The 24,212-nt window shown below is 44.8% G+C and overlaps 2 protein-coding genes across 3 annotated transcripts in view; one reads left to right on the top strand and one right to left on the bottom strand.

The window, feature by feature from the left end:
- Positions 1-24,212, bottom strand: part of LOC126378794 (leucine-rich repeat serine/threonine-protein kinase 1) — a 109,999-nt gene that overhangs the window by 13,866 nt on the left and 71,921 nt on the right. The window contains exons 37-55 of the mRNA XM_050027195.1: positions 23,672-23,862; positions 22,875-23,004; positions 21,666-21,765; positions 21,067-21,191; positions 20,634-20,757; positions 19,181-19,335; positions 18,513-18,644; positions 17,551-17,622; positions 16,283-16,450; positions 14,630-14,770; positions 13,759-13,861; positions 12,486-12,595; positions 10,838-10,960; positions 10,053-10,233; positions 9,370-9,480; positions 8,257-8,347; positions 7,503-7,631; positions 5,573-5,683; positions 4,618-4,817 (exon numbers count right to left, since the gene is read on the bottom strand). Of these exons, the coding sequence (XP_049883152.1) occupies positions 4,618-4,817; positions 5,573-5,683; positions 7,503-7,631; positions 8,257-8,347; positions 9,370-9,480; positions 10,053-10,233; positions 10,838-10,960; positions 12,486-12,595; positions 13,759-13,861; positions 14,630-14,770; positions 16,283-16,450; positions 17,551-17,622; positions 18,513-18,644; positions 19,181-19,335; positions 20,634-20,757; positions 21,067-21,191; positions 21,666-21,765; positions 22,875-23,004; positions 23,672-23,862 (2,497 nt within the window). The remainder of the gene's footprint in view (positions 1-4,617; positions 4,818-5,572; positions 5,684-7,502; positions 7,632-8,256; positions 8,348-9,369; positions 9,481-10,052; positions 10,234-10,837; positions 10,961-12,485; positions 12,596-13,758; positions 13,862-14,629; positions 14,771-16,282; positions 16,451-17,550; positions 17,623-18,512; positions 18,645-19,180; positions 19,336-20,633; positions 20,758-21,066; positions 21,192-21,665; positions 21,766-22,874; positions 23,005-23,671; positions 23,863-24,212) is intronic.
- LOC126378776 (T-complex protein 1 subunit eta) overlaps positions 1-24,212 on the top strand; it is a 299,946-nt gene that overhangs the window by 226,597 nt on the left and 49,137 nt on the right. The window lies entirely within an intron of this gene.

The raw sequence follows: 24,212 nt of genomic DNA, 5'->3' as shown, positions 1-24,212 counted from the left end.
GGAGTATTTCATTCTGTTCCAAATAGGTTCTCATCTGCTTGGCAACGATCCTTTCCAAAATTTTCGATAGGCACGGCAAAATACTTATTGGGCGAAGATCCTTTAAAGTAGCTGGACAAGATTTTTTCGGCAGCGGTTTGACAATTGCGCTCTGCCATATGCGGGGAAAGGTACAAGTCTCGATAGATTTGTTTATAATAGAGGTGATTACAGGCGCAGTATGGGAGAGTGTTAGTATTAACATATCTAAGGAGATACCGTCTATGCCGATGGCGTTAGAACTAAGGAAGTTAATTTCCTTCAGCACTTCATCCTCTGAAACCCTGCCCAGCACGAAAGTTGAAGTGACCTTACATTGATCGCGAAAGAAGCATAAATTTGAGAATGGCACATTTCCAGCACTAGGAACGTCCAAGAAGTGATCGTTTATAACATCAGGATCGTTAAATATATTTGATGGTACTTCTAATTGTGGTTTGATTCTGACATTTTTCTTTATATGAGACCAGAGTGTGCGAGGATCATTACAGTTTCTATTGACGTAGTGGTCGTAATAAGCCTGTTTTTCTCTGGTCAGAGCCTTTTCCACTAAGTGCTTTAAATCCTTATAATACTCCTTATGGGAATCTAAACCAGTTATACGTGCTCGCTTGTGAGCATCATCACGTTTTTTCATCATAATTTTGATATTATAAGTTATCCAAGGATACTGCTGGTGCTTCACTGTGAACGTCTCCAATGGGGCATGCAGATCAAAAAGGGCAAGTAAAGCATTATTAAACATTAAAACCAAGTCATCTACACCCGAAACTGCCGCAATTTTACTCCACTCCACCAAATCTAGATGTTCCCTAAACGTATCCCTGTCTATGTCCCGCAGTCCCCTGCGGGTGATCTTCACAGGAGATGGTTTAAACTTGGGAATATTCAATAAGCAAGTAACGAACGCATGCTTACCAAGATCGGGTATATAATCTACAGTTGTAGTGCAACCTCGTATATCCGTACATACTACGTCTATAATAGTTTGACTATACGAAGTGAAATGCGTGAAATCTGTTACCAATTGTGTAAGTTTAAAGCAAGTCAAAAATTCATTGAGCTTTTTTACCTCCGGATTTAATGTGTCCGCGACGTTAATATTAAAATCGCCCAACAATATGACATTACTGCACCAAGCAAATGCTTCCAGAGACGATGAAAGGGCATCCATAAATGAGTCGACAGTTACCCAATCGGGTCTGTAGGCCGTGCCTATCACCAACTTACAACCACAAATAGTAACTGCTAGCCACATTTGCTCAACCGGTGGAGTTGGTGGGTGGGGCAGCACGCGCACGGCGATACCGCGCCGGATGTAATATCCGACACCGCCACCGCGTAGGAAGCGCCCGGGCGGGCGCGGTATGTGCCGTAGCCGGTATCCCGGCACGGCGGGCGCGCGCCCCTCCTGACCATCGTGTAACCAAGTCTCGTTAATGGCTAACACATCCACATTATGGCGATCCATCGCCACGAGAAATTCGTCATGTTTTGTCCCCAACGAACCCGCATTAAATAACCCAACTTTGAATTTGCGCAAATTATTGAATTATATAAGAATAAAATATTATTGAATTGTATTTACCTAAGTTCCATAAATTTATTGCATTGTGTTGTATCAGAATTGCTAAGTTATGATTATATGAGCATGGATGTATATGTGTGAGTATGTATATATCCTTAAGTAAAAGGGCCATGTAAATATTTATGAAATAATGTGATAAAATGTTAGAGTACGAATGTTGCGTTGTGAATGTTATAATGTAGTTTATGTAAGGTGAACGTATATGCGATTTAATATTGTTATTTTGTTTATATAATTTATTATTATAATATACCATATATACACACATATTAATAACGGCTTGCACGATCCACCACTGATGACCAAGCCACACGGCAAATAACAACAATATAAACAAACGATAGAAAACAAACAGACAATAGATACAAGCTACAGTGATACGTATAGTTACATTCAAATCAGGCCGAGTTATTGCCCTCGACTGCTGCGGGGGCGGGACAAACTTGAGTCGGACCAAAAACCCTATCAAGATCTTTTTCGGATCTAATCCGGTTAGCCGGGGCTCCCTGGTCTCGGCGGGTGAAAATTTTGCCATCTCGTGTCCAAACGTACCGCCAATTAGTGGAACCCGCCAACTTACGAGCACGGCCGAACAACAAGCGGTTGTTCTTGGTTAGGCGCTCGTTTACATAGAAGCGTCTAGGTTCGGCGCGTAGTCCTATCCCCTCTGTAGTGACGGTGCGGCGCCCGCGCGCCTCGCGCAGGACCGGGTCGGGTGTGGTGGGGCGCGCGCGCCGCACGGCGATGTTGCGCGGACGAGGGACGCCCTCGCTCCCCGCGCGCACTCCGCCTACACGCACACAGCTGACCATATCGCGCTCGTCGACGGTCACTCCGAGCTTCGCGGCGCACGCCGCAACGAGGTGGGCGACATTCTCTCCACTCTCCTCGGGAATGCCGGAGATCTCGATGTCGTTCAGGAGAAGCTCCTGGTCGCGATCATCGAGATCTTGCTTCAGTTGCGCGACCGTCGACTCCAACGCGCTGATGAGCCCACCTTGGGCACCGTCCCCCCTGACACTCGCAGTCCGCTCCACTGCGTCGACCCTTTCCTCCAGCCTACTGAGCCGTGCGTCACAGGAGGACACCATGGCACGCAGGTCCTGCATGTCCTGGCGGAACGCGCGGATCTCCTTCCGAGTCTGCCTCATCTCCTCACGGAGCTCTTCCCGGTTCTGCCGCATCTCTTCGCGAAACTTTCGCATTTCCGCAGACAGGACGGCCTCCGGCTCTTTGTACTCGACAGTGACGTCGAGCGCTGTTGTGTTGAGCGAGGCAGCGACCTCACGCGCGTCACCAAGCTCGATGCTGGCTGGCTGGGTGGCAGCCGAAGACTCAGACATTGAGTCGTCCAATAAATAGGCGATACCTACACCGCGTATGGGCGTGCTATTATCATTCTTTGTAGGCATTCTGGCTCTACAGCTCGGGCAACGCCAAGATTCGTGTATTTGTGTGTCCCTAGGTACATTGACACACGACCTATGGCTTGCCCCTTTGCAGCCAGGACACACGATGCCGTCTGGTAGGGACATGAATTTACAGCACGCACTGCACTTCACCGGCATAGTTGTAATAGCTCGACCGATCCGTTTATTATTAAGTACAAAAGTTCACAACAAACCTAACAGGTGGCGGTAGTGTGATGTAAATATTCGCACAATATTTGTAGTGTCACTTTGTAATTTAGTTTAAGTAGTATACTTAATAATAATATAACTTGTGTAAAATTTTACTACAAATATACGTGTTATATGCAATGTACGAGTTTTATTTGCCACTTTGCTGTAGTAATTATTTATGTGGGTACACTTTAGGCTTACGAGTCGCGAGTGGATTTTTTATTTTTAGTTTAGCACCGCAATCCAAGCACTTCACTGCAATCCCACAATATATACTACTCACTAGGGTCTTCTTAATCTTTTTGTATACGTGACGCACTGTAATTACTGAGGTAAATATTTTTTTATCGGAGCAACGAGATGTCGTACCGTCAGTAAACACGACGTCCGTGACGTCACCCATACGTATACGTATGTGGGGTAGTACAGTCATGAGCAATATAATGTACCCACTTTAGGACTCAGTCGCACTAACATATTTGACATTTATACAACGGTTAAAATAAAGTTAAATAAATAATAATCGTTTCCTTCTTTTTTTTTTTTTTTGACGTGACTTATTGTAGATTTGCCGCAGATGGCATTAACTACTTGGCCGGACAAATGGGGAGCGCTGAAGGCTCTCACCCGATACAACGTTTAAGACAACAGGCCTGAGGGTGCCCAGTTGGGCGCGAACCTCGGCTCAGGGCGTCGTCTGAGAGGAAAAATATTTGAAAGAATTAATCGACCCTAGTGGGTCGATAGCGATAAGCGCTGAATGAGGGAAATCGTCGACCACGCCGGCGGGGTCGGTATCGGGGACCTAACGTTTCCTTCATGCCCTATCCCACATACGTATACATAAACTCACGCCTATTTCCCACCGGGGTAAGCAGAGACTATAGAGTTCCATTTGCTTCGATCCTGACACACTTCTTTCCCAGGAGTAGCCAGGACATAAAATCGCCATTTAGGTTGAATGTGTTAGACAGAAATTAAACTATTACGATTTTTGGAATCACTGTTTACTTTCATAAGGTTTTAAACTAGATTTGACAGGATTAATATTAAAACAACCCGGTGGACACAAACACAGACTTAACAAGAGAAAAAAATATGGCGACACCGGAAAAGGTAGTCAGTAGTGCCAACCAAAGAAACATTTAATCAAGTAGGCGGGCGCTCTGATTGGCCGACCGCTGCGTGTTTGTAAAAATGTGCATTATTAACCCTTTCACGGGACCATGGGTCATTAATGGTTCATAATAGATAGTAACCACCAATAGTAGTAGGATAGTAATAGGTAGTACCTTGGAATCGGAACGTCATTAGACGTTCTGTCCTTGGAAGTGTTAAAAAGTCCAGGTGCCACAGCCATCAACATACCAGGGTCGCAGAAGACGAAGACGAATGGTTGGTCGCTGCTGGCCGCCAGCAGCGTCACCCGCTGGTGCTGCGGCGGCTGCTCCGCGTCTGCACGCCTGCTGGGCTGCGGGGTGGGCAGCGCCAGGGTGTCCGCGCCGCACACGCCCGTGCTGCACACGCCGTACGCGTACAGGCCTTCGCCGCCCGCCCATACCTCCCAGCTGGAATGATCATCATCATTTCCATTAATCCCTTCACGGGCAGAGATCATGGGTCGATAGCTCGGTGGCGCAGCGGTAAACGCGCTCGGTCTGCGATTGTTGAAGTTAAGCATCTTTCGCAAAGGCCGGTCATAGGATGGGTGACCACAAAAAAAAAGTTTTCATCTCGAGCTCCTCCATGCTTCGGAAGGCACGTTAAGCCGTTGGTCCCGGCTGCATTAGCAGTCGTTAATAACCATCAATCCGCACTGGGCCCGCGTGGTGGTTTAAGGCCCGATCTCCCTATCCATCCATAGGGAAGGCCCGTGCCCCAGCAGTGGGGACGTTAATGGGCTGATGATGATGAATATATAGTATGACACCTTGGAATCGGAAAGTGGTTCAGCCTCCGTGGCCTCCGTGGTTCAGCGTTGGGCTCACGATCCAAAGGTCCCGGGTTCGAATCTCGACTAAAGTAAAACCCAGAGAGAGTGAAGTCGGCGCCCTAAACGAATTGGTGGGGGGCCATAGATACTACGTATAGAACTGCAACATTTGCCCGGTCAAGTAGTGAACATCATTTGCAAGAAATACACTTTAAGTACGTCAAAAGGACGCTCTCTGCCCGTACCAATTCGCAGCGCCAACCTCACTCCCTCTGGGGCATACTTTAGTCTTAAATAGCCATAAGCCGCTAAAGAGTAAGGGAGCTCGCGCATCCTCTGTCTCACTCGCACGCACGAGTGTCCCCTACGAGCTGGTGTTAGTCTACTGACCCCTGGTGCGTGGCGAGGGCCGTGAGGCAGCACAGCTCGGTGGCGGTGCCCAGCTCGGTCAGCACGAAGCTGCCCTCCGCCTCCGGGCGCGTGCTCGTCACCAGGAACAACCTGGGGAGAACATTGTTTTAAAGCACATAATAACGGGTTCTTACCGCGTTTAAATGGGGATATGAGACTCCCGATATTTCGACACTGTTGCAAGTGCCATGATCAGAAAACATAAAAATTTCAACAGGGAAGACGGGTTCAAGTTGTCGAGTATGTGGAATCCGGTAGTAGGTGTTGTAAAAAGCTTGAAACGGCCTAATGTGGTGAAAAAACGTGAGGACACAGTGAGTGCGGTTTGTCGTAGTGAGTTTCGTGCGAGTTCAGATGGTTCCGAACATTCCGGTATCAAAAACATAAACAAGCGGCAGAGAAAGAGGGTAGACAGATATGTCTGCCCGTAGAAAATTATGGATCTACCTACTCCACTCCAATCTCATCAGTCATCCCGTGATCATGGCACTTGCAACAGTGTCGAAATATCGGGAGTCTCATATCCCCATTTAAACGCGGTAAGAACCCGTTATTATGTGCTTTAATTATGATAATAACCGCGTAAACTTAAAACAATGTATGAACATTGTTTTGTTTATAAAACAGACATGACAACTATAATTAAAAAAAATAAAATAATAATAAGTATAATTTTCTTTTCAATGTACAATTTCTTTATTTTTTTATGTATATTTGTACGCCTGCATGCTATGCAGGCCGAACACATCACAACATTGTTATTTGAATAATTTTACCACCTTTTTTGAATTCTATGTGTTCTCGCAAATAAATTGATTTGATTTGATTGTGTGTACTCGAATCATCACCATTGTGTTAGTGACATCGTAACGAATACTGAGGGGGATGATTCTGAGTTGATATCAAGTGGAAATGCCTGGCGCAAAATTCGTGAAAAATTTTAGTGTTTCTTTAAATTATTTTTTTTCCCACTACTCTGTATGACATCTGTCAAGTGCTCACCATCAGACAATTGTTTATCTTTCACACAGTCCTTATGCAGCATAAACTAACTGTTTTCAACCCTACTTCTTGTAGACGAAACCACCTGGTAGCCAAAACCACTCCACACAAAACAGTATTCAGTAAACGGTTTTTCAGTTTCCTTGGTCCTTTCCTTTACAACAACGTACACCGCACTCTCTCCATCCATCAACAAAATAACTTTATCTGTAAAATCACAGTGTGTAAATGGCTCCAAGGTCTAACCTATAAGCAAACGGAAGACTTACTTCTAACCCTAGTGTAGATAGCACTTCACATATTATCATACCACGCAAACACGCACGCAGGAGCGCGCACACACACACACACACACACACACACACACACACACACACAAACACATTACACACACTCACACAACACTCACACATTTATCTTTTCATTCAACAGCACTTTGCATCGTAAATAAATTCGTAGTACTGGCTATTGTACATACTAATGAAATGGTTACTGATGCTTATAGCACAGGAATTAATTTTCCTATTTTAAGTGTCAGTAGCTATACCTTAAATATTGTATTAATCTAGCTAAACAATGTAGTGTTAAGTGTTTACTGTGTAATCAACTTTTATACGCAATAAATTTTATCTTATCTTATCTTATTTTCCGTTACTTACATACTTTTGCAGGGGACGATTTCCGGCTGATGATGACGATGAAGATACTCTTCTTTTTCTGATGTCAAGGTTACTATTGAGCTGTCAAAGGACCCTGACATGGCTCTTGTAACGACTACTTACTTACATCAGTAAGTAGTACAGAGTGATTTATGTGATATGTCACCAATGGGATTGGAAGCCAGGACTTCTGGATCGTGAGCCCAACGCTCAAGACCCTGGAGCCCGGAGGCTATGGAGATACCGACCTGCCACTGCGCAGCGCCAGCGCCACCCGGCGCAGCGGCGCCAGCGGGCACAGCGCCGCCACGGCCGCCGCGGCGCCGCCCACCGCCTCGCGCACGCACACCTCCCACTCGCGCGCGCACGACGCCGCGCTGGAATGCACCACCACATTCTTCCCTCCTTATCGTGTAGGTTGTGAATACCGACCTCGTCAACCCTGGTCTCAGGGTTATGATTGAACCGCCAAAGGCCCCTGACATCAGTAAACAGTAACCGGGACCAACGGCTTAACATGCCTTGCGAAGCATGGATCGTCTTACTTTCGGACAATCAGGTGATCAGCCCTAACCAAAGTGATTTTTGTGATATCGCCCCACCGGGATTCGAACCCGGGGCCTCCGGATCGTGAGTTCAACGCTCAACCACTGGACCACAGAGACCATTTTAAGCCCCCAGATCAAAGAGGTAAACGTCGTGTCTTATAAGGAAGTGAAGGAATTGGGCTTTGATATACAAGAATGGAGAATGCTACACCGACAAGAGCGTGGCTCTAAAATTGATGATGATGACGACCCTGACACTGCTTTCACTTCTTCCTCTCTCATCAAAGACTTCATGGCACATGGTTGTATAATTAAGAATGGCTATGGAGGAGCGGATCCTGTTGTCACAGGTGTTTTTGCACTTACTAGCAGGCTCCAACCCTGATTATTGTTAATTAAGGTTATTGTAAACGAAATAAACTTTTTTTTATCAAGATAGTGGATGGAGACCCACCTGTACACAGACACTCTCCCGGCGGAGTCCCCGAGCCACACGCGTGGCCCCACGCGGCACATGGCCGTCACTGTCACCGGATCTGTCTTCACTGAAACCAATAATGCAACTCCATCAGTCAATCGGTCATAGCGCACACCTTCGAAAATGCATTTAATTTATTTTCTCTATGTGTCTCTGTCTGTTTGCGCTCTATTGACTTACTGTTTGTAAACGTGAAACAAATTTTTTTTTTTATTAATGAGGTAAGTACATGACCCTGGAAGGGTGTTGCAAAATTTGCGCGGACTGCGTGATTGTCATAATAAATAAAAACATTAAATATAGATATCAATTAGTGGTATTGGATCATGCTATATTTATCATATTTGTGATTTTATTATAAGAATAATTTTATTTGATCATGCTGTAATATTATGTTATATTATTAGTGGGATCATATTATATTTTTATTATTTTATTTGTTATTGTCTCGTTTTCGTCATTTTATTCTTAAAATTGTTATTCTGTTATATTATATTTCATGCATGTTATAATTTTTTATCATTTATAAATTCATTTATCGTATAGTACCCTTTTACACACAAATAGTCTTTTAGGTTTTTGTTAAATGTTTGTGATTCCATATTATTTCTTAAGTGCTTTGGCAATGCATTGTATATGTTTATAGCTCGGTAGTAAGGACTAGTTTTGAACAATTCCATCTTTGGTGCAGGGGTCTGTAGGAGGTCTTTCCTTCTTGTGCTGGTGCAGAATTCAAATTTTTGAAGATTTAAATTTCGTTTTCTACTGATTGTCTATCCTTACAACCAGCAGTCTACAGCCATTATAATATTACACGAGATAAATCGAGATATTAGACGAGATAAGAATATTAGAGTCAGTAATTGAGTCACTCTGAAATATGACCATTCCATGAAATGATCGATCACATCATGAAATACATTGTTTTAAGTTTACGCGGTTATTATCATAATTAAAGCACATAATAACGGGTTCTTACCGCGTTTAAATATACCCATTTAAACGTGGTAAGAACCCGTTATTATGTGCTTTAATTACATCATGAAATGATCAATTCTATGATTTGGCCACGACAGGTACATAACTTACCGGGCGGTATCCGCACCGTGTGGTGGTGAGTGAAGGCGGTGGGCGTGCACAGCAGGGTGTGAACCCGCTCCGGCTCGCCCGCGTACCACACCTCCCACCCGCCGCCCTCCTCTGGACCAAACAACATAATATGCAATATCAAATAACTAGCATTCAACAGATACATTTCTAAAAAGTTGACGTAAATTGAGCACGTGAAATGGGCACAAGGTAATATCCACGGACAGACTTCGTGTTAGTTACCCGCACACACCACACATACGCACGCACCCTCTCACATATGCAGTCACCTCTCACACATCCACACACCCACGCTAACCCTATCACAGACCCACCGTAAAACACACACTCCCCCCCCCCCCCACACACACACACTTCCCCCCCACACACACACACACACACACGCACATCCACAGACACACACCCACACCCACACCCACACACCCACACACATAGAGACACCCACACACACAGACATACACCCAGACACATACATCCACACAACCATGCTAACCCTATCACACACACACCCATCCTTATACACACACACACACACACACACACGAACACACCTTCCCACACATTCAAACAAATAAAGTAACCTCGTAACACGCGCTGTGTATGTACGACAACATTATGTGAAGCGTCTGTGTAAGAAGTAGAATGTTGTATGGAGTACCAACCGGTGTCGACGGGCACGGCCACAGCGGCCGCGGCCTGCCTGCACGACGCGGCGTCTTGCAGGTTGGGCAGCTCGGGCGCGCAGCACAGCGCCACCAGCGCGGCGGCCGAGGGGCGCAGCGCCGGCGCTGCGGCCCAGCAGCGGCGCATCATCTCTAGGATGCAGCACGGGTACTCCAGGTCCTGGAGTCAGAGAGGCAAAATAGGGGAAATGAATTCAAAAAAAATGTTTATTAAAACTCAATTTCAACCGATAAGTTTCAATCTATCACATAAAATATAATTGATGGTTGTTCGGTTAGCTCAGTAGTGAGGATTGTCAGTGAGTGTTGATTATTAAAAGACAATTCTGGAGATAATTAATGTTTACTAAAGTAGAATAAATGTTGAATGTTAATTGTTAATATGTTTCGAATGCACCCGGTCGCGCCGATACCGACAAATGCACTAATTATAAAATATAAATTACCGCGATTCGTCGGCAATGTGCTGACGACGCATAACGTGTTTGCGTTAGACGCGTGTTTGGTGTATTACACCGAACAATGGTAAAGTGGCTATGGAATTTGAGAAGCAGTAGAGCTATCGTAGTTATCTGTTTGCAGGAGTATTAGTTCTCATACGAAATGCGCGTTAGGGCCTTTCCTACCTCTTTCTTCTTTTTTCTTTCCGTGACACTAATCGATCGTTCCAGTACACCGGCAGAGGGGAACGCGTGCGCAACTCCAGTTTATAACTTCTCTGAGTAGGTGATCTTGGTGGGATCAACCGATGTGTGGTATCTTACCCTGGGCGAGAGCGTTGGCCGGGCGCCCTCCAGCACGGCCTCCTTGACGGCCTCGTGGCCCTCGAAGGGTGCGCGCAGGGTCACCATCTCGTACACCACCATGCCGTACGAGAAGCAGTCCACCTGACATTGACACACACAAAATCAAATAAATCATCATCATCAGGCCATTAACGTCCCCACTGCTGGGGCACGGGCCTTCCCTAAGGATGGATAGGGAGATCGGGCCTGAAACCACCACGCGGGCCCAGTGCGGATTGATGGTTATTAAGGACTGCTAATGCAGCCGAGACCAACGGCTTAACGTGCCTTCCGAAGCACATAGGAGCTCGAGATGAAAACTTTTTTTTTATGGTCACCCATCCCATGACCGGCCTTTGTGAAAGTTGCTTAACTTCAACAATCGCAGACCGAGCGCGTTTACCGCAGCGCCACCAAGCTCCTCACTCTGTTTAGTAATGTAAATATATCTAGGAGTATAGACACTGTATAAAGCACCAGGGATAGATGTATAAGGCCAGGGTGGTTAAAAAGGCCAGAAAAAAGCAATATTGCAAATTGACATTTAAAAAAAAAAACAAAAAGAAAGGGTAACATGAAGCAGTAGGACTAGGGCCCTGTGAGGTTTTCCACAGGCCACGTCTTTCCCTCAGCGATACAGTACAATACCAGTCGTGCGGCCGCTACTGTCGCTCTCGCATCGGACTTTACAGCCACTTTAAAAGCTGCCACAAAAACGCTGTTTGAATCATCTGATAAAGATGTAAAGGCCTGAGATGATGGTTGTCTGGAAGAAATCGCTTTAAGCGTCAAGGCCGCCATTTGCCATGTACTTAGTTCTTGAAGAGCCTTTTTGTAATTATTTATTTTTTCTTTTGGTGCAATAAAGTGTATTTGTATTTGTCTGTCATATATCCTCAACGCCAGGGGGGTTGAAAAAGCCACATAGACGCAATTCAACCAAAAAAGCAATGTTGGTTTGGACACATAGAGCGTATGAAGGCTAATATGATTACGAAAGCAGTATATAAAGCGAAGGTTGGTGGTAGGGCTAGCAGAGGAAGACTTAGAAGGACGTACATTGACCAAATTGGAGATGTCCTTAGAAAAGGTTCAGTACGATCTACTCTGAACCGTGTATGAAACGATTGATGAATGTCAAAAGAAGTATGCGATGGGAAATAGTTTATGTATGAATTCAAAATTCAAGAATATTTATTTTTCAAAATTGGCTTACAAAGTTAGCGCTTTTTGAACGTCAATGGTGCTAATTCCTGTAAATACCATCTAATTTTATTTTAGGTTATATCTGTCATTTTCTTATCCGCCGAAAAGGAAAGGGACGGGTAATCGACAAGCATAAAATTTATGGAACACACGTCAATTTTAAGCACAAATCTAAAACAACCGTCTAAAAATTCGCCCGGGTTATTCATTTATTTACTCATTCTTCATAAAATTAAGAGCTGTCAATCATCCGTCCCTTTCCTTTTCGGCGGATAAGAAAATGACAGGTATAACTTAAAGTAAAATTAAGAGATGTCTGCAGGAATCGGGGCCAGTTACTAGATGGTACAGGTGGTAAATCGGCCCTCTCACTTCTGTGTCGCCTCTCTCGACAACCATGAGGTGAGGAACAACAACAGACCTTCTCGTTGTACTCCTCCTCGCCGTTGTAGCGCATTATCTCGGGCGCCATGAACCCCTCTGTGCCGCCGAAGCCCTTCGTGCCCGAGGGCGGCGCCAGCCGGCTGATGCCTGCCGGGAACATCACACCAGCACCATGTACAGAATATAAAGTAAGGTGTTAGTGACATCGTAACGAAAACTGTGAGGTATGATTCTGAGTTTTCAAGTGGAATTTTCCGTCGCAAAATTAAAAAAAAAACACTACATAATTACGTAGGCTACAGCCGAAGGATTGAAAAAAAAAACAAAATTTAAAAATTAAATTTAATTAAAATAAAACTTTTACAATAAAAGTATCCTAAGACTAAGAATAGGTGGCGACCCGACCGATGTTAGGAATCGAAGTGGCGCGCGATGCTCAGGTTGCAGGGGCGTCGCGGGGTTACACGCGCCGGCATTGTGGAGCTGCATCAGCATTTTACAGGAAACGTGGGAATTGGGGTCAGCGATGTTGCAATCGAATGTGCCGTGTGCAAACTGTTGTCAGGCACTATCTTCATCAGCAGATTACGAAGGGGATGATATCGTAACAACATGAATTTTCCGACAGGAAATTCCACTTGATATCAACTCAGAATCATGGTCTGAATCATCCCCCTCAGTATTCGTTACGATGTCACTAACATCCTGTATATTCCACCGGGATAAGCAGAGACTATGGAATTCCATTTGCTTCGATCCTGACACACTTCTCTTATTTCCTCCACCTTCTTCCAGTTTGGTCTATTGATCTTTTGTTTAAGATCACGCTTGCCGATCACGCTGGAGCCGTGGTAGCCCAGTTGGTAGAACGCTTGCCTTTCAATTTGAGGTCGCAAGTTCGAATCCAGCACAGGCCTAAACCAATGATTGTCGAATTTATGTTTTCGAATTCATGCTTGGATCATAAATGATTATCACGGTGAATGAAAATATAGTGAGCAAACCCAAATTCCCGAAAAACGCATTTTCGGAGGTATGTGACTTAACCTGTCATGGGCAGGTTTTCCCTTCGCGGGTTGGAAGGTCAGACAGGCAGTCGCTTCTGTAAAAAACCGGACCTGTCAAATCTTCAGGTTAGGTAAGCGGACCCTGTGAAAAACGGGATAATGCTGAGGAGATGATGACATAAGATCACGCCTATTTCCCGTTGGGGTAGGCAGAAGCCACTTAACCATGTGCAATGTCTGTGTAAAACGAGGTGTTTGTGTCCGGGACCTTGTGGTAGAGGTGTCTCCGTGTGTGGTACTCACCGTAGTCGGCCAGTTTGATGTGGACGTCCACGGGCGCGGGGCTGGCCTCGGCGGCGGCCGCCTCCTGCGGCGTCGGCATCGCCCACACCAGCACGTTCTCAGACTGCACACAACACAAAGGGGGGTTAAAAAGACCACATCAAAGCAATTCACCTAAAAAGGAAACATTGCAATTTCACATTGAGGAAGCTAAAAAGTTCGTTAAAGAACTAGGGCGATGTCTGCGAGATCGTGGTCGCGACCCCCGCTCCGGATCGTACCTGGTTCAGCACATCTCGCTGGCCATCCAACGTGGCAACGCGGCCAGCGTGATGGGTACATTTGAGCCGGGTATGCTCCGAGGCGGGCTATTTGACTAATTTTAAATGTAATTAATATCTTGTTTTTAAGCAATGACATGTGTTTTTTGTAACACTTATTTATTTATGACAATAAAAGATTTCACATTTGCGCACATAATTGTAAGTGCGCAATGCAAACAAACGTCAAATAGCAATATTGCTTTTTAAGATGAATTGCTTTGATGTCGCCTTTTTAACCCTCCAGATTATTAATGACGACTAAACTAAAAAAAAATAGTTCTATAGTATACACAGGGTGTTAGTGACATCGTAACGAATACTGAGGGGGATGATTCGGACCAAGATTCTGAGTTGATATCAAGCGAATTTTCCTGTCGGAAAATTCATGAAAAGTTTAGTGTTTTTTTTTATTATTTTCCGTCCCATATTTTTGCGACGGAAAATACCTCTTGATATCAACTCAGACTCATGGTCTGAATCATCCCTCAAAGTTTTTTTCCCGATGTCGCTAACACCCTGTATATGGGAAGAAGACTCGTGCGTGAGTTCCCCAGCCCAAGAGCACCAACCTTGAGGTCCCTGTAGACGACCCTCCTGGCGTGCAGGTACTCGAGCGCGCGCGCCAGCTGCAGCGCGGCGGCTCGGAGAGCACGCGGGCCCATGCGCGCGCCGCAGCCGCGGTACTGGCGCAGCACGCCGTCCAGCGCGCCCTGCGCACGGGGCATACACGTGGGCATGTACTTAGTTAAGAGACTTTTTGTAATTATTTCTTTTTATTTTGGTGCAATAAAGTGTATTTGTATTGTATTGTATTGTATTGTGGACAGGGTGCGAAGCATGGTGTTTTGTTTCTTATCGTGTGGGTTGTACTTGTGAGGTGGAATACCAACCTCATCAACTCTGGTGTCAGGGTTACTGTTAAGCCGCCAGAGGCTCCTGTACATGACTCATGTAACGACTACTACTTCCAAAGCAAGAATCATCTTACTTTTGGACAAAGAGGACTACAAATTTTTGTGATATGTCTTCACAGGGATTCGAACCCGGGACCTCCGGATCGTGAGCCCAACGCTCAACCACTGGACTATGAATTGCCGAGGAAACTAACGAGGAATACATGGTGTGATTGATACATGGTGACACAATGATACATAATTAAAACACGTAAACAAATCAGGGATATGAATCTGGGGTATTATGATAATAACCGCGTAAACCTAAAACAATGTACAATGATACATGGTGAAACAAGGTGTGATACATAGTGGCACTAGCAATGATACATGATGACTCAAGGTGTGATACACGGCGACACAAGGGGTGATTCACAGTGTCATTTGCAATTATATATGGTGACCCAAGGTGTGATACATGGTGACCCAAGGTGTGATATATAGTGGCACTAGCAATGATACATGATGACTCAAGGTGTGATAAATGGTGACACTTGCAATGATACATGGTGACATGAGGAGTGATACATGTTGACACTGGTAATGATACATGATGACTCAAGGTGTGATAAATGGTGACCCAAGGTGTGATACATGGTGACCCAAGGTGTGATACATAGTGGCACTAGCAATGATACATGATGACTCAAGGTGTGATAAATGGTGACCCAAGGTGTGATACATGGTGACCCAAGGTGTGATATATAGTGGCACTAGCAATGATACATGATGACTCAAGGTGTGATAAATGGTGACCCAAGGTGTGATACATGGTGACCCAAGGTGTGATACATAGTGGCACTAGCAATAATACATGATGACTCAAGGTGTGATAAATGGTGACCCAAGGTGTGATACATGGTGACCCAAGGTGTGATATATAGTGGCACTAGCAATGATACATGATGACTCAAGGTGTGATAAATGGTGACCCAAGGTGTGATACATGGTGACCCAAGTTGTGATACATAGTGGCACTAGCAATGATACATGATGACTCAAGGTGTGATAAATGGTGACCCAAGGTGTGATACATGGTGACCCAAGGTGTGATATATAGTGGCACTAGCAATGATACATGATGACTCAAGGTGTGATAAATGGTAACACTTGCAATGATACATGGTAACATGAGGGGTGATACACAGTGACATTTGCAATGATACACTATGACTCAAGGTATATGATACATGGTGAGACTTGCAATGATACATGATGACTCAAGGTGTGATACACAGTGACCCTTGCAGCCGCAGCACGTGCACCCACCTGCGGCGCCAGCGGCAGCAGCAGCGCGAGCGGCGCGGCCGTGACGGCCAGCAGCGGCAGCACGTGCGCGTGCCGCAGCTGCTGCAGGATGCTCAGCTCCTGCCGCACGGCGCAGTACGCGCGGCACGCCGCCGACCACGGCTCGCGTTCCCAGCGGGACACTGCCGCCTGCACACACAATACAGCATGTCCAAGGCATTCAAGTGTTAGGGTTCGTAATGGGTATTTTATTCTTCTTATCTTATCTAACGTTGTGTAGCATGGGTCTTTTTTTTTTAATGATTGCTCAAGTCAACTGATTAGGAACTGTTCACATATCAGTATCGTTGTGCACAACGCATAGACCGCCAATACAAGACCAGCCTTGACGGAGACTGGCTTCCCTCGAGGCGATGGACTCCCCCGTGGACAGCCTCCGTGGTCTAGTGGTTAGAGCGTTAGGCTCACGATCTGGAGGTCCGGGTTCGATTCCCGATGGGGACATTGTCGAAATCACTTTGTGAGACTGTCCTTTGTTTGGTAAGGACTTTTCAGGCTTGAATCACCTGATTGTCCGAAAAAGTAAGATGATTCCGTGCTTCGGAGGGCACGTTAAGCCGTTGGTCCCGGCTATTAGCCGTAAAAACACCTCCACCAACCCGCAGTGGAGCAGCGTGGTGGAGTATGCTCCATACCCCCTCCTGTTGAGTGAGGGGAGGCCTGTGCCCAGCAGTGGGACGTATATAGGCTGTTTATGTATCTTATCTAGCCTAAATTGTCCCACTGCTGGCTAAAGGCCTCCAGGATTCTCTCCGTGCTGCGTTCTAAACTCAAATTGAGGACGTGGTCCACGCAGGCGCCAAGTTGAAGTGGAACTGGGCAGGTCACGTCTGTCGGATGCCTAACGACCTGTGGGCTAAGATCACCACAGTGTCTCCGAATAGAGACAGACGCAGGAGCGGCAGACCGAGGCGGAGATAGCGCGACGACTTGGATGCTTCCCTGGAAGGCTGGCCGGAGGAAGCACTGGTTATTTTATTATTTAATTATTATTAGACTCATCTTATTTTTTAGACAATCAGGTGATTCAAGCCTGTAAAGTCCTTACCAAACACAGGACAGTCTCACAAAGTGATTTCGACAATGTCCCCATCGGGAGTCGAAGCCGGATCTCCATGATCCTGATCCTGAAGCACACCCTCGCCGCTAAATGTTTATATACGAGGTCAATGGACACATTTGAGTAAATTCCACACAACACAGATCAAAAATAGAATTGCAAGTCGTACCTTGTACGCGTGGTGCGCCTGAAGGTCGGTGGGTCCGGGCGGAGCCACCGGCTGCAGCGCCTTCACAGCCACCTGCGGGTATACACGCACTAAGCATCACACTTCCAAGCTTACGACAGCTCGTCCAATTCAAGAACTCAAAACTGTGGAACACGAGATAATGCCAGGGAACTGAAATAAGTTTTTATTTAAGTCCTCCTCAGAGACGACCACAAAAGATAACAATTAGGATCGAATAGTTCTAGACTGAGAGGGTGTTAGTGACATCGTAACGAAAACTTTGAGGGCTGATTGAGTCGCAAAAGTATGGAAATGAAAATAATTTAATTTTCAATTATTTTTTTATTTTTTTTTAATCGTTCTATTACTAACACTAGATTAAGATGTTTATTGCTTGTTACTATACTCTATGGAACATGTCTGAAATAAACTTTTTTCATTTATTATTTTTTTTTTTTGATAAATCACAAATATTTTCATGAAATTACCAACAGGAAATTCCACTTGATATTAACTCAGAATAATGAGCTGAATCACGCCCCTCAGTATTCGTTACGATGTCACTAACACCATGTATGTTTAATTTTATTTATTTTATTTTTTACAACTACAACATGTTACGAACTGAAGACTTAAGTCAGGTTGAAGATTTTCTTGATGACTGAATCTTCACATATTATGTCATTGTATAGTGACACATTTTTGTCAGGGGGTTATAAAAGGATGTATTTATTGTTTCTTTGATGCGATTTGTGGTGACGAGGGCTGGGTGTGGTTCGGCGAGTGGTTTGTGCAAATAAACAGGAAGTATGTGCCCGGCTATTAGCCGTATAAATACCTCCAGCAAACCCACAGTGCAGCAGCGTGGTGGAGTATGCTCCGTACCCCCTCCGGTTGATTGAGGGGAGGCCTGTGCCCAGCAGTGGGACGTATATAGGCTGGTTATGTTATGTGGCACGCACCTTGACGTCGTCGTGCCCCGGGCGGCGCCACACGGCCTGCAGCACGGTGCCGAAGGCGCCCCGGCCGCACACCGCGCCTCGCGTTATCTGATCCCAGCGGGCGCGCTTCGACTCCTCTACGTCCAGCAGCAGCTGTCACGCACATTGAGGTCAGAGGCAGTGTGTGGGTTAGGGAACGCAATCCCGACTCGAGATCGCAAATTCGAGATCCCGCGGGATTGGAAATGCCAATCCAAAAATCTTGTTATCAACCCTGGTGTCAGGGTTATTATTGAGCCGCCAAAGGCCCCCTGACATGGCTCACGTAACGATTACTCACTTACATCAGTAAATAGTAACCGGGACCACCGGCTTAACGTGCCTTCCGAAGCACGGATCATCTTACTTTCGGACAATCAGGTGATCCTAACCAAACTAGGGATCACAAAGTGATTTTTGTGTTATGCCCCACCGGGTTTCGAACCCGGGACCTCCGGATCGTGAGTCCAACGCTCAACCACTGGACCACAGAGGCCGTTATAAAAATGTAAAGTTAGGATGGCTGAAAATGATGAAAACTTGTTTGTGATCTCGGTTTCAGTTACAGATAGATGTTGAATAATTTAATAATAACAAGAGTGAGTTCACAAATGAGTGCGTGAAAGTGAATGAGTCAGTGAAGGGCTCACCAGATCAGGCGCTATGTCCCTCAGGCTGACGGCGTGGTGGCTGCAGACCGGCTGCTGGCCGCTGCAGGCACACAGGATGCACTCCTCCACACTCCACGCTGTCGCCACGCGCGAGCTGGAGATCTGGCCTTCCACAGAGCCCAGGCGGGACGACGCTGACCAAGAAACGGTTTACAATAAACACATATACCTCGGACACTCCATACAAAAATAAGGATAAACTGTCAATTTCTCCCATCAGCTGTCGCTACTGTTGAGTGTTCTTCAATTTTGACAATTCCCCATACTAGTTGAGTAAATAAACATATTGGTGCTAATTCCTGTAAACACCATCTAATTTTATTTCAAGTTATATCTGTCATTTTGTTATCCGCCGAAAAGGAAAGGGACGGGTAATCGACAAGCATAAAATTTATGGAACACACGTCAATTTTAAGCACAAATCTAAAACAACCGTCTAAAAATTTTACATTGCCCAATACCACGACAGAATTATGTTGACAGCACACGTCAAACGGTTTGCATACCAGCGAGATACCTTTTTGATTCGCCCGGGTTATTCATTCATTTACTCATTCTTCTTACAATTAAGAGCTGTCAATCATCCGTCCCTTTCCTTTTCGGCGGATATGAAAATGACAGGTATAACTTAAATTGGGAGGTGTCTGCAGAAATCGGGATCATTGTTTTGGTTATATTTTTACACTATAACCCTTTATGCACAACAGAACTGAGGGTGCCAGTTGGGCACGAATTTCGGCTGAATAAGCATTGAATGAGAGAAATCGTCTACCACGCCGACAGGGCGGTGTCGGGGAACATATTTATACTATTGTACTGATGGTGCAATTGACGCGAATGTGTGTATATGTCGTGGCCAGATCTTAGATTTGAAAAAATAATTATATAATTATTATTTTATTTTTTCTTTCTTAATTTAGCCAATTCCCCTTCTCCCCCTCCGGTTGATTGAAGGGAGGCCTGTGCCCAGAAGTGGGGCGTATATAGGCTGTTTATGTATTTTAGCCAACTTAAGTTGACCATATCGTTGAAACATCAACGTTTAATGATATTTCAATCAACGTTTGACCATATCGTTAATGCAGGCGGAGTCCATGCTATGTGGTGTAATAAAAATGCGAATAGTCGATTAATTTCTTAGGTTCAAAATTATTTACCTAATCGATAATATTGATGTGGAAATTTTACTAATTTTACGATATGATTGCCAAAGTTTGGCCATATCATGAAGTAATCTTACATTTAGTTGCTCATATCGATAAACATTTTGTGTTCCTTGTACTGGCCAAACTCCATCATGATGTGGCCAACGTGTGATATTCTATTTCATGAAACATGACCATTTTATGAAATGATCGAACACGTCATGAAATGATCAATTAAGATCTGACCACGACATGTATACGTTATGTCGCGCGTCGGATGTACCAACCGCAGCTCTCAGCGCCGACCCCGCTGTCCCCGTCGGAGGCCCGCGACTCCTCCGACAGCCGCGGCCGCCGCTCCCCCGCCGCGCCCTCCCCCGCTGCGCCCTCCAGCTCCAGCCGCCGGAGTGCCTGTACGGACACACTTTTTATTTATTTGACAGTAAATATTTTACTTACTCTTTGACAGTTCATTGTACACAGAACAGGATCATCATCATCACTTTAAGAGAAAGAAAGAAAGAAAGAAATAGAGTATTACATTTATTACAAAGCCGTACTAGGACTCCTGTCCTCCGCCTCTGAATAGTGCTGACAGTTACTGCTGCCCTCTGTCAGGTTCCAGGTTACAGTCCCTGTGACTTGCCCCTTCCGTCCTGCATTGCCGTACTGTTTATGTGATGTATGTTGAAATTGTCCCTCCGACCGTACGCCACTGACCTGCGAGAGAGGGTAGTCGTCCTCCCGGGGCGGGTCCTGCGGCTGCAGCTCCTTGAGGCAGGCGGGGCACGGCACCACGCGCGTGATCAGGCAGCGGCCCTCCGACGTGTGCACGAACCGAGTGCCTGTATATAGTGTGTATTGTTGATAGCTGATAAGGAGGAACATCTATGTACATCCATCTATTAATGTGCAAGATAGCACATCTTTTTGTCATACATCTACACACACACACACACATCACACAACATACACCTTTCATACATCTTTTTATTTTCTTTTTTTTTACCTCTTTTATATAGTTTATTCTTCTATTGTCTTTGCTTTTGATAATGACTTTTGTTCTTTTGTTCTTCTTGTAAAAATATATGATATTATTTTATTATTACCAACCAATAATAAAAACATACATCAAACAGAAATAGTACCCTTTTCAAAGGCAAATAAAGAGTATTTCTATTTACACGAGTTGGTCACAATTTAGACCACAGGTTGGACATGAGTTAGACCACAAACTGGACCACAGGGTAGACCACAAATTGGACCACAGGTTGGACACGAGTAAGTTTTTGTATGTATGTAGTAAGACAGTGACTCACCGAGTGAGGGGTACCAGTCCTCCAGCAGGAGGTCCACGTGCTCGGAGACCAGCGCCAGCAGCTTCGCTAGCGTCTCCGGGTTCGGCTCCAGGCTGATACTCTGATAACACACAAGTGTTGCAATCTAATTAAAACACATAATACCCGATCCCTTCTTCAGGAAGATATCCCTGATAATAACGCGGTATATAAATACCATATTTTATCTCTTGGTTATAACATATATGTATCACACTTTACGATGACATTTTAAATTCAAGCAGTGCTTTTACTACTTTTGCTTTAATATCTTGTTTTAGCAGTTTGGGTATTTTCCTTAGAATAGGTTGCTCATTAAAGATTCGAGGTACTATACAGGGTGTTAGTAACATCGTAACGAAAACTTTTAGGGATGTATCAGGCTATGATTCTGAGTTGATATAAAGTATGGAAAGTGGAAAGTATGGAACGGAAATTAATTAAAAAAAACATTAAAAAAATCATAAATTTTACGATAGGAAATTCCACTTAATATCAACTCAGAATCATGGTCTGAATCATCCCCCTCAGTATTCGTTACGGTGTCACTAACACCCATACCTACTTGTATGGGTACCTGTATGTACTGGTAAGGGGTGTAAGTGACATCGTAACGAATACTGAGGGGGCTGATTTAGCTCATTATTCTGAGTTAATATCAATTGGAATTTTCAATCGCAAAAGTATAGAATTGAAGATAATTAAAAAAAACTAAAAAGAAATCATGAATTTTGCGACGGAAAATTAAATACTAAATACTAGGTTGGCTTTGTTTATTTTCTCGTACTGTACGGTTTGCAACCGCACATGTCTTGCGTCAGCTATTTTACCTTTTACGCAATTGTATAATTAGTTCACGACTCATCAAGGTAGTGTTACTGTGGTGTCCCTTTATAATAAACGTTTCTTTCTTTCTTTCTATTTGTGTAATTAACTTTAACAAGAAAGTGAACGCAAAACGCAATTTTTACGCTATCAAGATTGTTCTCATTTTGGCTCCACATCAGTTTATCTAGATTATCATCTTATAATCAAAAGATCATACACGTCTAGCAAGAAACTGTACTCACTAATGTAAGTACGCAGTCGTTATATGAGCCACACCATGGGGCCTTTGGCGGCTCCCTGACACCAGAGTTGATGAGGTCGGTAATCCATCTCACAACCCACATGATAGAAAAGCCAGGATACCTGGTAGCCGCCAATTGGAGCGTGGTCCTCCCTCCTCACGGAGCACGTGAGCGCAGGCAGCTGTATCTCCACGCACGCCGAAGATGATACATCCAGCTCGCACCATCCGCCCTCCTGCTTCACGCGGAGTCTGGAGACAATACCACAATTTTATTTTAAGTTATACCTGTCATTTTCTTATCCGTTGAAAAAGAAAGGGACGGGTAATCGACAGGCATAAAATTCATGGAATACACGTCAATTTTAAGCAGAAATCTAAAACAACCGGCAAAAAATTTTACATCGGCCAATAACCCGACAGAGTTAAGTAGACAGCACGTCAAACGGATTGCATACCAGCGGGATGCCTATTTTATTCGCACGGGTTATTCATTCATTTTAAAATTAAACTTGTTGACAATCATCCGTCCCTTTCCTTTTCGGCGGATAAGACAATGACGGGTATAACAAAATAAAATTAAAAGGTGTCTGTAGGAATCGGGGCCATTGATGTATTCATAATAATATACATTGTTTTAAGTTTACGCGGTTATTATCATAATTAAAGCACATAATAACGGGTTCTTACCGCGTTTAAAGTAGGGATATGAGACTCCCGACGCGCGCTACTTTAAACGCGGTAAGAACCCGTTATTATGTGTTTTAATTTTCATAATAATATGTTATTATAGTAGGTGTAACCAACTTCACACACGAAATTTATTTAAGAAACACTACAATATAAATCACGCGTTAAATAAATAATTGATCTAAAGATGGCGCTGGTATTCTGGAATGGTTAGGCCACATTGACCTACCTGAGGTCCCTGTAGACCCCTCCGTCGTGGGTAGGTCCCAGCAGGGGACCCAGCAGCGGGTCCCGCGAGGCCGGCAACTCGCGCACCACCAACATCGTCAGGTCCCCGCTGACCAGCTTGAGCCCCGTCGACCAAAGCTTCCAGCCCCAGTTGAGGTCTAACGCCTTTGATATTGACTCGTCCATCTCCATCTGAAATGACATTGTATTCACTTACTGAATATGAATTTTCCTACACGAAATTTCACTGATATCAACTCAGAAGCATGGTCTGAATCATCACCCTCAGTATTCGTTATGGCGTCACTAACTCCCTGTATAGACGGCGATACGACTCACCACCTATCTATAGAAAGCTCGGTGAGGTGTGGGTACTGCGTTCATCTTGCGATGGATGTACCTCTGACTACCTCATTGGGATGTAGTCCTCTGGAGGCGGCCTGTACTTCCGAGAGTTCCGCTCGGCACAAGTTGCGGCGTGAACAACCATAGATGCGGCCAATCAGCTCGCGACAACAAACACTTCAGAACTCGTCGACGAT

Source organism: Pectinophora gossypiella, chromosome 27 (genome assembly GCF_024362695.1).
Source record: "Pectinophora gossypiella chromosome 27, ilPecGoss1.1, whole genome shotgun sequence".
Classification (NCBI taxonomy): domain Eukaryota; kingdom Metazoa; phylum Arthropoda; class Insecta; order Lepidoptera; family Gelechiidae; genus Pectinophora; species Pectinophora gossypiella.
This window is presented reverse-complemented; position numbering and strand designations above follow the sequence as displayed.